The sequence below is a fragment of the Scleropages formosus genome, chromosome 6, assembly GCF_900964775.1.
Source record: "Scleropages formosus chromosome 6, fSclFor1.1, whole genome shotgun sequence".
NCBI lineage: Eukaryota > Metazoa > Chordata > Actinopteri > Osteoglossiformes > Osteoglossidae > Scleropages > Scleropages formosus.
Window position 1 is genome coordinate 24856674 of NC_041811.1, and position 17721 is coordinate 24874394.

Here is a 17721-nt window from a genome sequence, read left to right on the forward strand (position 1 = left end):
ATGTGGAATATTGCACAATTTTGTATAGCATCTGAAAAAGTAATTTGCACACCACGAGTCTTTCGTTTACAGTAATGTTTCTGGAAGTGAAATTCTGTTGAAATGGTAACGGTATCCCTGGAACCGCATGAGACTTCTGTTTATCAGCTTTTCAGTATTTGTTCCACTAAATGTGAAAACTGATCGAGTGAGAGGTTATTGTAAATACAGTATCGGAGGGGATGAGGTCATTGTTCAGGGGTACTTTCTCGGACTCAAACACTTGTGAAGGAACTGCTGTTTTTGTCAGTTAATCATTCTGTTGCAGAAATATGGCCTATCCAATAGTGTGAAATGTCAAGATGAAAGAGCGACCACAGACCAACAGGAGACATATGACACTAACCTGCAAGTTGCCCAAGAGATGGCCTCCTGAGACATTTCGGTCACGGTTATTCATTTGTATCACGTGGGCTCTGCTTGCTCGAGGCTCAACGCAGAAAGGGGAAAACCGTCAAACCCCTCCACCTGCAGGCCCTGCTCCACACGTGTGCAGATGGAAGTACCAAATAAAATTTGAAACAAAAGGGATACTTCAGTAAGGGCAAACTTAAAAGGTGAATATTCGTATACTGTGGCAATCAAACACTGCACGATGTCTGTTTTTCTGGCAAGTTTCCTTGATCGAAGCGATTCGATGGCAGTTTTTCACTTGTCGTTGCGCAAAGCAAACTGCAGGGGGCGGCAGAAGAGCCGTCGCGCTCCACTCCTATTTGGCTCGAGAAGAAGGAAATACTAGCTCACTTTTACAGTCAGCAGGGAGTTTTCTAGGACAGAAATGCATTATAACTTCCTACTGAAAAGTCACGGGGTTGCAAAATCATTTTCGGAAAGACTTTATCGCGCTTTTCATCTTAGTTAAGGGGGCATTGACCTTAGAGCAAAGGGAACCCTTTGGGGCACGTATGGTTATCTGCTTTGTCGAAATGACACAGATGATGTGCAGAATTAAAAAATCTCATCATGTACGCACGTTAATCATGCACCTAGATTTAATTGTGTGCTGGGATCTGCCACCCCGCACAATCCTTGAGTGAGAGCAGGAGTAAAAGGACAAGAAGACACGAGAAGGGTGCAGCGTGTGGGAGGCACGGCGGCACAGCGAGTAGCGCTGCTGTCTTACAGCACCTGGCTGCTGCGAGAGGGCGTGGGTTCGCTCCCCCGCTCGCTCTGTGTGGAGTCTGCATGTGTTTCTTCTGGGTGCTCTGGTTTCCTCCCACAGTCCAAAGACATGCTGTTCAGGTTCACCCATAGTGTGTGAGTGACACAGAGAGAGAGAGTGCGTTCCACTGATGTATGCATGAGTGACCCAGTGTAAGTAGTGTATCTAGCAGGGTAAGTCACCACGGTGAATGAGGTGCGTGGGCTCGTAACATTGGAGTTCGTTAGAGGTCGCTTTAGAGAAAGCGTCCGCTAATATGTAAAATGTGTGTGTCACGTGGGAAAGAGGGCGTCGTGCGTGTGCGCTGAATTATAAGGGCGCTTGGCGGTAGCTTTTCCTGGAACTGGATCTCTTCGGGGTAAATACGCGAGAAGTGACTGCAGCTGAAAACTTCTCGGCTAAACGCTTTGTTGTTGTTATGTGTCAAATTTTCAAAGATACAGGACACACACTCACACAGAGCGCAGTATACGACTCCAGTCAGGATATTGATGATTGATACACACCGATAATTTAACCCTTGGCATTAATTTCACCCAGTCTCCCCCCATCACTGTAAATTTGCGTTCCACACCACACTTTGCAAATAAATGTGACGCAAGTGAAGGATGTGCTAAATGTGATTAAGTGCAGTGCTTTGATCAAATGTCAGCTGAACAGAAGAGGGACGAGTTTTTGTTTGTGCGTGAGCGTGTGTGTTTGCGCGCGCGCGCTCCCACGGGATTCACACACTTCAGCGCTACAGTGGAGTGGAGGTGGGAAACTGACATTGTCCTTCGCTCATCGCCGGAAAGTAAGAGACAGCGACATGATGTGTTGACATTAACTGGTGGTGTAGCGGACGCTGACGACAAAAGCGCTTTGAGCAGCGGACGGAGAGACAGGTACGGAGAGCCGCTTCTCCAAAGCGCAGCGCGCCTCCTTTCTCCGACACACATTACGTGAATAGCTGTTCGTGCAATTGATAGGGAGTACCGTTTTTTAACAGGAGAGAAGTTTGTGTGAAAGAGGCATTTTGAGACCTCCTGAATCATGTCAAGAGGGATGCAGCAGTTCTGAGTGAGAGGGGGCGCTTCATTCCTCCGGATCAGAGCGGCCGCAAACTTGTGCCTTTGTAACATTTCGGACCTCTTGCGTTGCGCGTGGTACCACCAAGCGGGCAGAAGCGGAGCAGTGTGGAGCCAAAATCGAGAACTTTTTAAAAAATTATTATTATTACTATTTTGCCACAAACAGCTGCGTGATAGTCCATGATACAGGAGGTCCGGGAGCAAACAGAAATACCAAATAAGCGGAGCGACTACCTGTTGGGGCTGGAACCGCAATATGATTAAGGGAGTGCTAATCATGATTCATGTAAGAGTTCCACAGTAGTGGTTAGCGCTCCTGCCTTTTGACCCAAAGGTCGCAGGTTCGAGTCTCACCTCCGGCTGTACCCAAGTTGCGTAAGGTACTTACCCTAAATTATTCAGCTGTACTATAAATGGGTAAATAATTGTAACCACTACACTAGTCGTTTTAAAAAGCGTCAGCTAGATAAGATGATGTGAATATTCCGTCGACGCTAAGAACCGTAATTTACGCGCGGGAATAGATTTTCTGTATTACTTTCCCCGAAATTTAAAAAAAAAAAAAAAAGTCGGGGCCGCCCGCGTAGAGCCGAGAGCGCCGAGGCGAGCTGTTGGCGCCGCCCTGTAAGCGCTGACGGCTGGACGAGCGGTCATTTCCACGTAAAGCTCTGGACGGACGCTGGTCGCGCGCTGCCCGTAAACGCGCCTCGGGATTCGCTGGCCGAGAAGGAAGCGGCGCCTCGCGGTATTTAAATGAGTTGCCTGTCAGAACGGAAGGAGAAGCGGGACCGTCCTGCAAGGTAGGGCGCAGCATCAGCTCCTCTCGTCCATTCTCCCGACCCGCACTCCTTCTTACTTGCGTAAATGTTGTCCTTTCTCAGTTGCGACATTATTATAAACGCTGGTCATTGAATTAAAATTTATTTCTCCAGAGGTGTTTCTTTAGTGAGAGGTCACTGTCCTGGCTGCAGCCTTGGCAGTTTTTACCTCAGTCTCACACTTGCCTTGCTTGACCTGCTGCCTGTCGGTCGAGTGTCGGCGCCCTCGATTTCTCAGATTCCTTTAATTTCATTTCATTTGTACCCTGTTTTTGGATGAGGAATGTATTCTCTTATGGATCCATCTTTTCTGAGGGATCACAACTCCAAAGTGCATTGAACCGCCTTTTAATTTTATTTTTATTATATTTTGCCCGGAAACAGGCCTGCTGGTGTAATTCAGTGGTTGTTCAAGTGTCCCTTACACAGGCTTACTATTAAAAACAGAGTAAACTAAAAGCATCTTCTATCCCAGCTCTAAATGTACCAGCGCGTCAGTTTCTCCAATTCCTTTAAATCTTGCATTTGATCGGGGACATATTTGAAATCGAAATCTTGGGGAATCATAATGCAAAAGAGTACAGAACAATATTTGATATCTAAGCTTTGCGTTTCTTTACTTGATTAAGTTAATTACTGATATTGACCATAAAATCATGGTATTTTGTCATGTAAGAGGCCTAACTTTTATTTTGTTGCCGGTATCTCTTTCACTTTTCGCCGTTATATTTGTGCAATGTTGAAGTGAAATGTAGTAGTAAATGCTAATTACTTATTGCAATATTATTGTACTTGTTGAACTCCTGGAAGAACTGAAGACACCTGGCCCTCAAACAGCCACGAGGTCTCTCTTGACAGGTCCCAGGGCATTGATTTCTGTTACTTCTTTAAACCATGGAGAGGTCACAACTGTACTTTTACATGTATTCATTTGCCAGATTCTTTTCTCTACTGCAACTCGGATGATATAGAAGTACTTTAAACGAACTGAAAGCGATGGCGATGCTGACATGCAATGTGCGAAGTAGAGTCAATTAGCTTAATACCCCTAAGGTCTCCACCTACATATATTACACAAATAACTGTACATAAAATTCATAGGAAAGCGTTTATATAATGAAAGTTTATGGAGCTGATAGGAAATCGAGAGAGAAGCGAATCAAAAGAGATGTGTTTTGAGACCCTTTTTCAATTTTGAGAAAGATTCAGCAGTTCTGAGTGAGAGAAGGGGGTCATTCAACCACATTGGAGCCAGTACTGAATGTTGTGCAGGGGACCTCCAAGTGGCCAGAGGTGGAGGAGCGTAGCAATCTGTCTGGAGTGTAGCGAGAGATCAGGTCTCATAGGTATCGAGGAGCAGTTGTGTTGATGGTCTTTTAGGCTCTTTAGCCAGAATCTTGAGCTTGATGCAGGCAGCTGCAGGAAGCCACTTCTCTCTGGTTATCCCAAATTAATCAGCATCTTCTCAGCCAGCTGCATCTGAATATGTTAGAATGTTATGCTTTAACTGTAATTATAGTTTAATTAGTTGAAAACTGTCTAATCTGTTATATATTTAATACTTTTAAACTGAGAACCAAAAGCATTCAAGTAATTTCAAATTTTTTAATGGTATATCTGGATTAGAATGTCACATTCTTATTGGATTTTGAAGGCTTTGTCTAAACTGCTTAGTTTTCTGAAAAACGATGTTTTAAATCACAAACAATAACTAATTTTTACAGCTTTTATGATCATAAAGGCATGTATTTCCAGTAGACATGTTTGGAATACTATAATAAAATACAGTATCTACAGTATCATCAATACACGGCCAGTCTTACTAAACAGCACAACATCTAATGATCACAAAGAAAATCTTGAAAATCCTGAACTAATTCAGACACTCTGAGAATACACATATTATTACCATAGCTGTACGCACAGGTGCTATACAGCCAGTACACTTTGTTACCCAAACTTATTTATGCTGTATTTAATAAAATAATTAGCAGTTTAAGATACAGTAGCAACTTGGAATCTGTGGTATATAAATGTGCAGGTAGCTACTTTCTTGCACACTAGCACACACCCAAGGGTGGACCTTGCTAAGCACCCTATGTTTCCAGGATAGACTCTTGTCTGTCCCAACCCCAGCATTTTTCCTGACACTTTCCTCTAAAGCAATTTACACTATTAAGGTTATAATTACATACCTCTTTATACAGCTGGGTAATTTTACTTCAAGAGTACTACAGCCAGAAGTGGGATCAAATCTGTAACGTGTGGGACCAAAGGCAGTAACTCTAACCCCTACACTACCAGCTCTCCTTGTATGGTTATTGGGTAACGATAGTAAGTGGGTAATATCCGTGTACAGAACACACAAACAATCAAATACCTAAAAAGCAACAAGAAAGGGGTTCGCATAATGTGGTTTGAGGTTCATGAATGTATAAAGCCTGTGTTCTACAATATTTAGAGTTGATACATTAATTTTAATTGTGAGGAAAAAGGAAATGGTGTTGAGAACTTAATGGTGAGTTGGTTTTCCAGCCCTTCTGTTAACATTTCAACAGCCATGTGGCTGTGGAGTCAGTGTGTGCCACCTAATTGCTCTTTTTTTGTTCTGCAGCACTTGTTTGTAGTAATTGATTCTTTCCCAGTATCGCTTTCTAGTTAAACTTGTTCGTATTCTAGCTGAAAATACAGTAAAGCCCGGATGTAACGCGCCCCGATTTTCCGCAAATTTGGACATAACACGATGGGTTATTGGACCCTTGGCAAAGTTGGCAAAGTTTACAAACTGTCTTACAGCATGAGTGAGTTAGAAATGCTAAAATGCCTCTTAGTCTTACAGCTGTCTGTCTCTGCACCCGCCATCAATTTATTGTCAGCAATTCACGCTTACCGAACTTTAGTTAGTTTCAAAAGATTGTTCTAAACTAATATCAGAAACAAAAAATAGGTGAAATAGTGCAAAAATAGGGGTGATTTAGGATGTGAGGTCAACATTTGGTCAGTTTGAATGCTGATTTTCTTGTACCCTGATTCAGCGCGATCCCGCTTTTTTCACGATGACATTTTATGGACCCTAACGATTGCGTTATAATGGGGTTTCACTGTAATGTTTTCTTTTCCAGGTGAAATTGACATGGCCCATCATCTATTGCTGTTACAAGTGGGGTTCTTCTTGCCGAGTGTTCAAGGTATAAGTTCACATTTGTTCATTCTCATAATAGTGCTTTAGCAGCTGGAAGAACAACTATACATTTCAAGAACTGGTGTCATTCCACTTTTAAACTGAACTGGCCTGCCCATGTACAATACCAGTGAAAAGTGTGAGGACACCTGGGTAATCTGGGCAGTAGCTCTGTGGGATGAACTGAACGCGCATCAAATCAGCCCACAAAGCTCCTGCATCTCTGGAAATTGCTGCAATGAAAAACTTTTGACTGGTATTGTATGTGCTACGTAAACTATACATAGTACTGTACATACTTTCCAAGTATTAACAGTGTACTAGTTTATGTTTGTTCATTTAGCAGACGTTTCTCTCCAAAGTGATGTACGTCTCAGAAAATATTTCATCAATAGAAAGAGAGATTTGGATGCAGGCATGCGATACTAGAGTCCAGTCAACATGTCACATTGTGCCATATGGACCAGTATATGTCACATGAATTGCTGCATAAAGGTTTATCCATTATTCAACAAATTATCGTTTAAAAAAAAAATTACTAGTTTATCATACATTTACGAGATCAGGGGGCAAGTGAGTCTGAAAGAGGTGAGTTTTGAGACCCTTCTTAAATGTACAAAGAGATTGAGCAGTTCTGAGAGAGAGGAGGAGGTCCATCATATCGAAGCCAGAACTGAAAACCTTTGTACTTTTGATTTTGGACCTTTACTGCGTGGGATCACCAAACGGGCGGAGGTGAAGGAGCGTAGTTTGTAGGTATGTCAGCACAGGAAAGTGGGAGAGGACTGTCATCTGTGGTGATTTTTACCTGTGCCCCGTACTGTCCCCTCAGCTCTCTTTACAGTGGAAGTGGCCAGCCCATCCTATACGGCAGAATTCAGTGGCGATGTGGCGATGGAGTGCAAGTTTGGGCCAATGGACAGCAAATCCAGCCTGTCTGTGCGCTGGCAACGCATCCTGCCTAAGCCGCTGCTGAGGGTATACAACCTAGAGAATGGGCAGGAGGACCTCAGCTTCCAGGACTCGCAGTACCGTGGCAGAGTGCAGCTCATGAAGGACAAACTGAGCAGCGGCCGTGCCATTCTTAACATTTCCAATGTCAAGATCAATGATTCCGGCACATACGAGTGCCTTGTGGAAATGGTTGGAGCCGACTTCAAGCGTACCACCCTCACTGTAAAGGGTCAGTAACATGTTTTTCACCGTTCTCTTCACTCTCTTTAACTTTCCTTTACGTAGATCTGTTAAGCTGTGGCTTGGTCCATCATATGAATTCTCAGTCCAAATGTATTTGTATTATACATGAAATGTCAATGTTTCCTAGCCTCATACAAATCAGTAAAGAAGACTGTTAGAAGGACTGGGAACGATGAGGTGGAACTGTCCTGTGGATCGGAGGGCTATCCGCTGGCTGCATTTGTCTGGAGTGATCAGAGTGGCAGACGCTTTGACGAGCTCAACGCCTCCAGTACCGTAACTTCGGATAAGCTCTTCCACATCACGAGCAGTGTGATTGTGGACACCTCCACCAACAACTACACGTGCACCATCCTGGAGGAGAACCACTGGGGCCCATCGGCCGCTTTTAGCATTCCAGGTATGAATTAAATTGTGTTCTTCACAGAGCAAGTACTTCTTTACACTTATTTATTTAGCAGATGCTTCTCTCCAAAGCAACAAACAAAACACAGTGAGTGCATTACATCAACAGAAGGAGAGATTTGGATGCAGACACGTGATTCTGCAATCCAGTCAATTTGTCACAATCCACCATGTGGAACAGCACACTTCACACAAGTAGCTGCAAGCAGGTTTATTCATTATTCAACAAGTTATTAAAAAATTATTAAACATAAAACTGACACGTTTATCATGCACTTACGAAGCGATGGGAGAAGTGCAGTCCGAGAGAGGTGAGCTTTAGTTGTGCATCCAGATTCTGTGATGAGAAATGACTGTATCATTATAAGGAGGACAGGTTTGCTCATTCGTTATTGTTTTTTGTTCATCCATCATGACTTTGGTAAATGGCTCTGTTACTTAATGATGTTACAAAGCAGGTGCTTTCTAAAGTAGTTGTTTTTCCCAAGTGAAAGTAGGTGCTGGTCCATCAGTTTCCCTCTCCAGAGCAAATAAATTGGGGCCTTCCCTGTGTTCCTTATTCGAGTCACTTCTCCCAAAAAATGGAGACGTATGATTTACCTGTGACTGTATTTTCTAAGGGGGGCGCAGTGGGTTGGACCGGGTCCTGCTCTCCGGTGGGTCTGGGGTTTGAGTCCCACTTGGGGTGCCTTGCGATGGACTGGCGTCCTGTCCTGGGTATGTCCCCTCCCCCTCCAGCCTTATACCCTGAGTTGCTGGGTTAGGCTCCGGTTCCCCGTATGGGAAAAGCGGTTCAGAAATATGTGTGTGTGTGTGTGTGTGTATTTTCTAAGTAGGTAGAATTAAGGTGCGCTTGGTTTCCCCAAATTTACCTTGTCTGTGCATTCTGCCAGATTAGTGAAGTTGTGGAAAGAAAGATTACTGCTTTGCTGAGAGCTAAATCAGTAAATAAGTAATTGTTTATTGTTTTTTAAATGTACGGAATTCAGATCAGACCTTAAATGTTTATCCTAAACAGCTGTAACATATGTCAACATGTGTGGTATAAATAAAACCTTTTTAGAGAAGTAACCCAGACAGGAATGTTTGGTACATAACTAGGTTTTTTCCAGCATGTATCTATATCCTTTATCTGATTTTTTTGCTGAGTCACATAAGTTTCATAGTGTAAATGTCTGGTGGGCAATAAATTATCTGCGAAGCTATAGAGAAACATTTTACACATTGTCCAGACATAATGAAGCAGTGATATGTTATGTCCATATAGTGCAAATACACATACATTGTCTGAAACCGCTTGTCCCAAGCGGAGTCGTGGCAACCTTGAACCTAATCCGGCAACCCAGGGCACAAGGCTGGAGGGGACACAGCCAGGACGGGATGCCAGTCTGTCACAAGGCACCCAAAGCGGGACTCAAACCCTAGATTCACCAGAGAGCAGGACCCTGCCAACCCACTGCACCACTGCACCCCCTGTAGTGCAAATATAAAGACAGTTTTGCAAGTAAGAAAAGAGAAGCCAAATAGCGTTGTGTTCGGTAGCTTTGAAAAAATGTGTTTAGCTCAGATTTTGGATCATGAAGTTTTTTGCAAATTCTTATTTTTAAAAAGCAAGAATGCTGTGCTCAACCTGGACTTCGCTGGGCGTAATGTTGTTTGCCACAACATTTAAAGTGTTTTGTTTTCTACGCAGTTTATTTTTGTTTAATTTCAGCAGCTAGCAACGCTGCCTCGCAGGCTCGAAGGTCGTGGGTTCGAATGCAGTCCGAGTTCTATCGGTATGGTTTTCTTGTGTGTGTGTGTGTGTGTGTGTGTGTGTGTGTGTGTGTGTGTCCATTGCCCGTGGGTGCCCTGGTGTTTTTGCACAATCCTCCACAATCCAGAGAGAGGGTGTTGAGGGGGACTCCGGACTCTGAAGAGTGTGTGAGCTAATGATAGTTGCTGTCCGCCTAGGTATTGACCACAGGCCTCTTCCCTCGGGGGTTGCTGTGAAACCAGCTTCATGTACACTTACTAGAAACGTGTGAAGCGACTTGGTGATTTCACTGGTGAAGAACATTCAGGAATACGCTTATGAAGCTTACTGAGGGAAACCAAGCGGAGCACTGATTCCTTCTCTTTTCTCATGATTTCTTCAGCGGAAATACCTGGGACAAAGTCAGGAAAACCCCCTGTTAGAGTGGCGTGGCTGACGCTCATTGTGGTTGCAGCCATGGTTGTGGCCTTCCTGTTCTATCACAGGAGGAAAGGTAATGCCTACATCTCCTGTAACCTCACAGGAGTGCCTGTCCTTGTCCGTTCTTGTTTATCTTGAGTTTTACCCTGTAATGTGATGTTTCACATGTCATGTTTCATTGTGGGCCGATGACAAAGCCAAGTATTCCTCGGGGGTAATGAAAAAAGGTGAATATTTTAATTGTTCCAGCACTGGCAGCTATTGTCCACAAGAGAAAGTGCGGTGGGTTCAGGGTGTCGTACAATTGTGGTGAAGGACAGGTGTCTCATCCAGAGACGCACATTCATCACCGGGCTCAGAGCACACACTCAGCTTAAGGCGAAGTTGGACTTTTGCAGGGATTTTATCTTCACTCACGTGATACTTAAGCCGAACGTAAGGTAGCATGACTCTGCAGTTTATACCAGTTTTCACTGCTCTTCTGACAATTAATTGTACTGTGGCTATTTTTATCGGTGGAAATGAAAATAGACAAGGATAACATGGGTGATTTTTGGGGCTTAGGTCACTTAACCCTTTCAGCAGATTTGCTGAGCTAAAGGACATTTTTTTTTTTTTACATAAGAAGTATGTGTGTGTGTGTGTGTGTATATATATATATATATATTTACTGTATACTTGTTACATATACACACACAACACAAAGGAAATAAATTAATATAAAGTAAATTACTTTATGTATATATAAAATAATTAATTTACTATATATACATGTCCAGAGTCAGTAAAAGGGCGAGCAAAATCATTCTAGACCCCTCACATCCAGGCCACTTCCTCTTCGAACCCTTGCCATCTGGCCGGCGCTACAGAGCACTGTGCACCAGGACAGCCAGGCATAAGAAAAGTTTCTTTCCTCAGGCCATCTACCTCATGAACACCTAAATCTCTCCCCTAGAGAGTAAACCGTGCAATACATAATGCTATTTATATTTATAACTATTTATCACATTTCTCTTACACTCCCTTGCATTTGTATCTAGCGACTATTTTTGTACTATTTTTGTATATTGGGTACTTTATATTTTTTAAATATTTTTTATCCCTTGCTCACATACTCTATCTTCTCATCTGTGTCTTGTCACTGTCATTCTGTCTGTGCTGTGGTAGTTCCTGTCACCAAGACAAATTCCTTGTATGTGCGAACATACTTGGCAATAAAGCTCGTTCTGATTCTGATTCTGATTATATGAAATACAGTGTAACATGTATATGTGTAGTGTATAATGACACTTTATTAATATTATATTTTCTCCATTATTAGTTCTTAGTCTAAGTTATCTCTATAGCTGTTCAGATAGAAATACACACACACACACACACACACACACACACACACACTTTCAGAACCGCTTGTCCCATACGGGGTCGCGGGGAACCGGGGCCTACCCGGTAACACAGGGCGTAAGGTCGGCGGGGGAGGGGACACACCCAGGACGGGACACCAGTCCATCGCAAGGCACCCCCAGCGGGACTCGAATCCCAGACCCACTGGAGAGCAGGACTGTGGTCCAACCCACTGCGCCACCGCACCCCCATTTTAGGCTTTTTAAATTATACTGTAAATTATGGAAAAAAACAATATTGCATCATTGTTAGGCCCATAAGCACAATGAAACACATGTGCATAATCATTCACAGGGCTCAAGAGGAACCGTGCACCAAGAATGAAACACTGTCTACTGAATGACAGCCATGCTGCTGCATGTGAGTGCTGACTGTGCTCAGACTTAGGGAAAAACGTGATTATAAATGAATATGAATCAGATAACCTGGCTAGTCACCAGGCGTTTCTCCCACAATGGAACTTACTCGTGTGGTGTCACCCTGCTCAGAAAGTTTTCCCGAGTGTTTCTTTATTCCAACTAAATTAATAGGCCTGTAAAATTTCCCGGGCAAATTTTTACCTGGTTTCAGACTGACTTTTTGGATAGCTGCCCTGATCTGTTTTAGGAAGACGGGAACAGAAACTAGCTGCATGGGTCAGTGTTAGTAATATTGCCGCAGTGTGTCTGTTGGTGAGTAATTCAGAAGTTTATGCTAATCCAGTTTAAAGGGGTGAAAAAGTGGCGTGGTGAGATAAGGTGAGCTACAGGAGAATCTGTCACAGCCTTAAACTGGTTCATCCGAACAGGTTCATTGGTGCGGGTATCCTCTGTGTGTGTACACTCTAAAAAAGGAAACAAGCCAACTTGTTAATATTATTAACCCAATTTCAATTATTAGTTATCTGCACTCAAATACACTGGCACACAATTGCACATTATGAACACAACTGGAACTAGAAGTCTGTTCATAAGTCGATTTGTTTGTAAATCCAGAGTCACATTTACCGCTAAGCCACAATCCATGAATCTTTATACAATACAGATGTCATGCGATATATTCACAGGTTAGGTTCTTTAAAAAACTCCAATAAAGCTGTAGCGAATAAAGACTGAAATTAAAAATGTCTTAAAATTACTATTGCCTCCACAAATTCCTATTCAGTCACAGCTGCTGACCAATTTATCACTTGTGAACACTTTTGACTTCATTACCTATGCAGTCAATAAAATGTTGATGACATCTCTTGTTTTTACCTTTAGGGTCTATAAAAATGTATTTTTTTAAATTTGAAGAATCATGCAGAAATGCCAAACTGGAGCTGTAAACACTGTGAAAGTGTGCTGAATTACACTTTGAATTTGAGTGTATTTTACTCGTAACTACTGTGCTCATAAATATACTGTAGGTTGCTGTCATTGCAATAAGATAGAAATTTTAGAAAACAGTTAAGTGAAAAAGGAGTGGTTAAAAACAAATCAACTGAAAATGTTTGTATCTTCGAAAGTTCATAACGCAAACATCCATGACCTGAGGACAGCAGGAACGTTTTTAATTGTAATGTAATTTCTTTGCTTAACAGAGCAGTTTGGGCATTGTGATGTCTTAGATATCGTGTATTTTTTACAGCTTGATAGTAAGGAAAAACATTGTGAATCTGGAAGAGTTCCTGTACACACATTTAAACACATTTTTCCCTTCAACAGGTCTCCCTCAAGGAAGGAACGATGATGTCCAGGTTGGCATTGAAGGTGGCTATTAAAATACATCATATCTCTTGGGACACAGAAAATGCGTAAATCTGGGTTGATCCCCTACATTAAATGATCTGTTTTCCACAGAGACTTAATTTGATCACTTATAAAAGGATCTGAATGCATCCTGAAACTGTGTGGCTTAAGTACCTTGCTCAGGAGGCTGTTCAAACAGCACTACTTCTTACATTGTTTGGATGTCATAGAACAGGGGGAGAATGTGATTGACTTTCTGTAGAGGGTAAATCATAGGGATAGACTAGTTGTGATTGTGGTCCCGGAGGCTGCAATCTTTCTGTATTTTTTTCCACTCACATTTTTTTCTGCATTCAGAGGTAGCGTCAGCAGAGGGTAACTTCCCCAAACACGGCATACATCAGAACTCTACACACTTACTTAAAATTAATCTTTTGTAATGTAAGACTGAAATCAAGACAAGTCATGCTTTTCACCTTTAACGATATTTAAGTGAAAATGCGTGTGCCCCAAATTATACTGTGGCTGTGATGCTGTACGCATGAAATCTGTCAGCTGATTCTTTTTTTTATTTTACCAGCAGACGCGGCACATTAGTTGTCCAAGCATGTGACTTTGTAAATATGCAGCAAAACTTCCTGTTGAAGTTACCGCGTACATTTCGATGATTTACATTTAAGCTAAAATAGCAAGAGTTCATGTGACACTTTGCCTTTAGCACTCTTTTCATACATCAGTGAACATTTTGTACGGCTCATCTTTTTGGGCTGTCTTTTCAGCTGAAAACAGCTGATGCAACATTTTCAAATATTTGCCTTTCACTTCATTAAAAATGTACAGAGGTGCGTTTTTTCCTGTCTGAACATGAATATCCGTTTGCCCTGTTTGCAATAGATGAAGTAGAGGTGGAAGGCCTGAGGAAGGTCCTGATGAGCAGATATGAGGTACTTTCCACAAATACAGAGGTGTCGAATCTCAGGGCCTTTTGTGAGAATGAATTACCGCGACGACTACGGAACAGGTGGGTCACCAAAAACTGAACTTCAGCTGCACTTCATACGGCGAATACTGCTTACTTCTTCACATTTAAGTTGCAGCATGAAAATATTCTGTGGCCCTGGTACTAGTTAGTCATTCTGATATTTTATTCATATGTCTGTATGTAAACTATTGCTATTATATATACTGTACTCCTTAGTATTTCTATGTGCATTGCATACGCTTACATTATATGATGAGCTGACGACTTTCCAAGATAATTTTTGATTTTCAGTTTGTTTAACAAGTACTTACAACTCTTTACCCATTTATACAGCAGGATTTTTTTTTTTCTGTATCAAATCAGGCGAGTACCTTGCTCAGGGTGCGACGGCAGGAGTGGGGATTCAGACTAGCTTTGCGGATTTCACGATTCGAATCCATTCGCCACTTCACATAGGTGTGATGTGTACGCCTAGTGGAAGGAGCAGCAGGCAAAACTGCCAGTGCTTAAGCCATCTGGGAGAGAAGCGTCTGTGCACCCTGGCCACTTCTGTCACAGTAAACAAGATGATATTTGTGAACAAGAACTGGAAAATGTGGCCTTTAGTGTAAAAACTGTACTCTTAAGTGTTGTAACTGTTTATGTTGCAGGAACACACACGCACACACACATATTCAGAACCACTTGTCCCATACAGGGTCACAGGGAACCAGAGCCTACCCGGTAACACAGGGTGTAAGGCCAGAAGGGGAGGGGACACACCCAGGATGGGACACCAGTCCATCACAAGGCACCCCAAGCAGGACTCGAACCCCAGACCCACCGGAGAGCAGGACTGTGGTCCAACCCACTGCGCCACCACACTCCCCCATAAGGGGAACACTGAATGCATAATACTTAATCTATTGATGACTCTTGAGTCCAGTAAATTTGTCTCATTCCACTATATAAACCAGTAAACATCACAGAATTAATTGTCCTAAAAATTAGATTATGATAATTATTCTTATCGTAATTATAATGTTTTTGCTGAATTGTACCACTCTAATTCAAACTGCTGATTTCGAGGCAATGGCTCTAGCCTCGGTTCCACCCTGCTGGCGCTGTACATAGATTTACAGATTCCTAGACTTTTTGAGAACAGTGCTTGAGTCACGTTGTATTCATATGTATGCTGAGAGAATTATGGCTCAGTGGGTAGTTCTGTCATTGAAATCCAGCTACAAGTCTTTCCTTGCACGTTTTCTACGTTTTCCATATGCGTGTGGTTCCCGAAATTCTTGTAGAAGCACAGTATGTATTGCTTCACTTGAGAGTGCTATTTAGTGAATGTACAACAACAGTGTACCAATGCTGGGTAAAAATGGTAAGTAGGTTAGGAGAACTGCTGGTGTCATGGTTACAGTTGCTGCCTTTAGACCCAAAGGTCACAGGTGTGAATCCCATCCCCAGCTTGAGCAAGGTACTTATCCTAAATTAACTCCAGTAAAATTACCCAGTGGTGTAAATGGGTAAATAACTGTAATTGCTTTGGAGAAAAGCATCAGCTAAATGAATCGGTTATAAATGTAGTTTGGATCAAGAGTGTAACAAGTAGATAAAGTTGCATCTGTTCCCTTCAATGTGTTTCAGGGAGGGCTTGACTGTGGGGGCCGCTGACCTCCTGCCAGGTGTCAGAGAGACTGTCCTGCTGGAAGAAGAAAATGGAAACGATAAAACGGCTGTGGCTCGCAGCCTGGCCTCTGCTTGGGCTGGTAACTCTCAGTGGGATCCTTTTGGGGTTAGACAGCTCCCCTTGCTGGTGCTGGTGGCCTGTGAGGGAGCTGTGGACGACCTCTTCCGGGAGGCAGCACTGCAGGTTGACCAGAAGAGCCAGTTCACAGCTGGGGACCTGCAGAAACTCCTGACCGAAACCATCGATAGCCTGTTGGTGCTGGACGGGTACAGGGAGGGATCCCGGGAACTGGATGAGTCCCTCACAACGTTCCTGAGTAGCAGGAAAATGTGTCGTGTTCTGATTACAGCACGGTCAGGTCAGTGTGACAGCCTGAGGGGCAGCTGTAGGACAATGCTGAAGCTTTGCAGTGCAAGTACTGGGAATGAGGGACTGTCCTGAGGTCACAACCAGCCCAAGCAATGATGGAATGCCTTACCTTCTGTACATGCAGTCTTTGTGCATGTCTCCAGTCAGTTGTCCATACTGACAGTACTGAACGTGCCCACTCATTTCAGGTGCAAGGAAGAGCTGAATGTAGTAATTTCTTTCCGTTTGGTGATGGTGCTTGGTACAAGTTTACTTACGAAGAAAAGGAGTTTAGCAGTGTTGCATATATTTCATCTATTCATTTTTAGTCCAGACAAAATCTGCTGAATGCAATGCAACTAAACTGAAATACATGAATAACAAATGTTCATATTAATCTCCATGTAGCTCAGAATGTCAAATACAGGTATGCAATAACTTACAAAAATGTTAAAATGCCAGGTGAGTGCATAGATGTGTGTCATGTGTAATGCGTAGTGGACTAGCTAGGCAGGCAAGGTTAAGGTTGCCCTAGATAAAGCGGAGAGCTCTGGCTGCTCTGGCAAGGAAACCCAGGCAGAAAAGATGAGCAGGTCCTGGACGTGGAGCTTGGTTGGGAGTGTTGTGAGAGAGGGATGGGTTCTCTGGGTCAAACTGAAGAAGACAGCCCATGTCCCGTAAATGGGCCGAAGAAGGGAATGGTGGGATAGCAGTTACAGAAGACAAACTAGAGAGATGGAGTGGAGTCACCTCTGGGTTACAGATGATGCCTCGTGGAGAAGATTGTCTGCCTGTGTTGTGGACTGATGAGGCTGAGCAGTAACATGGTGTCTGTGCTCAAAGAAGAGGAGGCAAATTGTTTAAAATTAATCAAATATTAATTCTTTAACCCATTTAGAAATGTTTTGCTGCACATCTGGAAAAAACTTCATTAGTGCATAATGACATGGGCAACACCTTTCACATGTTACTGACAAGGACTTTGCCATGAGAGTATGATAAGAAAGGAATAATAATTATTAAATCACAATGGTGTTTAGGCACCAAAACTTCTAAAACTTGAAATCATTGTGCCCGTAAATACTAGACCAAGCTTATGGTAGGCATGTAAACACAGGTATTGAAATAATGTCAAAACTGTAGATATCCAGGGAATAAGTGAATTTTGTGGTATACTGTACTGACTGTACAATAAACAAAGTGCACTTTGTTGGTCATGACCTGTATCTGTACTGAAAAAAGAAAAGTGCATGGTGAATGAGGAAATGTCAGCATTGTAGGTGATTAATCTAATATAGCTGTCAAACATAATGACAGTGTTTATACATAGTTTCCTTTCAAACACCTAACATAAATTAACTAAAAATGAATTGTTAAATACAATGTTTGTTTAATGCTAAAGTTTTCTTAATCCTGAAAACAATGTAGATTGAGCAAAATAAATTTACATATGCTTATTACAGAAAAGAGTAGTGAAAGACCAAAATGACAGTACTGGCTGTACGTGCTGCATTTCTAGAGACTTACTGTCAGTGTTTTGTAATAATGAAACAAT

General features: G+C 42.5%; 1 protein-coding gene across 3 annotated transcripts; it reads left to right on the forward strand.

Annotated features, from left to right (window-relative positions):
• The first annotated feature begins 1862 nt into the window (after nucleotides 1-1862).
• Nucleotides 1863-17313, forward strand: LOC108933891 (programmed cell death 1 ligand 1-like). Of its 3 annotated transcripts, none has more exons than XM_018751284.2 (9): nucleotides 1863-2085; nucleotides 6212-6277; nucleotides 7103-7453; nucleotides 7595-7867; nucleotides 10011-10121; nucleotides 11747-11812; nucleotides 13138-13182; nucleotides 14056-14182; nucleotides 15776-17313. In XM_018751284.2, the coding sequence occupies exons 2-9, from the start codon at nucleotides 6223-6225 to the stop codon at nucleotides 16257-16259; spliced, it is 1512 nt and encodes a 503-aa protein (XP_018606800.1). In that variant the 5' UTR covers nucleotides 1863-2085; nucleotides 6212-6222; the 3' UTR covers nucleotides 16260-17313. The 3 variants fall into 3 exon arrangements, with proteins under 3 accessions (XP_018606800.1, XP_018606816.1, XP_018606807.1); XM_018751300.2 differs by having other exon boundaries at nucleotides 1863-1994; XM_018751291.2 differs by lacking the exon at nucleotides 11747-11812.
• The last annotated feature ends 408 nt before the right edge of the window (nucleotides 17314-17721 follow it).

Bases quoted from the DNA above. Each gene is read 5' to 3' on its own strand.
- LOC108933891 (XM_018751284.2), top strand. From the start codon at position 6,223: ATGGCCCATCATCTATTGCTGTTACAAGTGGGGTTCTTCTTGCCGAGT. The intron at 7,454-7,594 runs GTCAGTAACATG...AATGTTTCCTAG, and splicing joins TACCACCCTCACTGTAAAGG to CCTCATACAAATCAGTAAAG. The intron at 11,813-13,137 runs GTGAGTGCTGAC...TCCCTTCAACAG, and splicing joins TGACAGCCATGCTGCTGCAT to GTCTCCCTCAAGGAAGGAAC.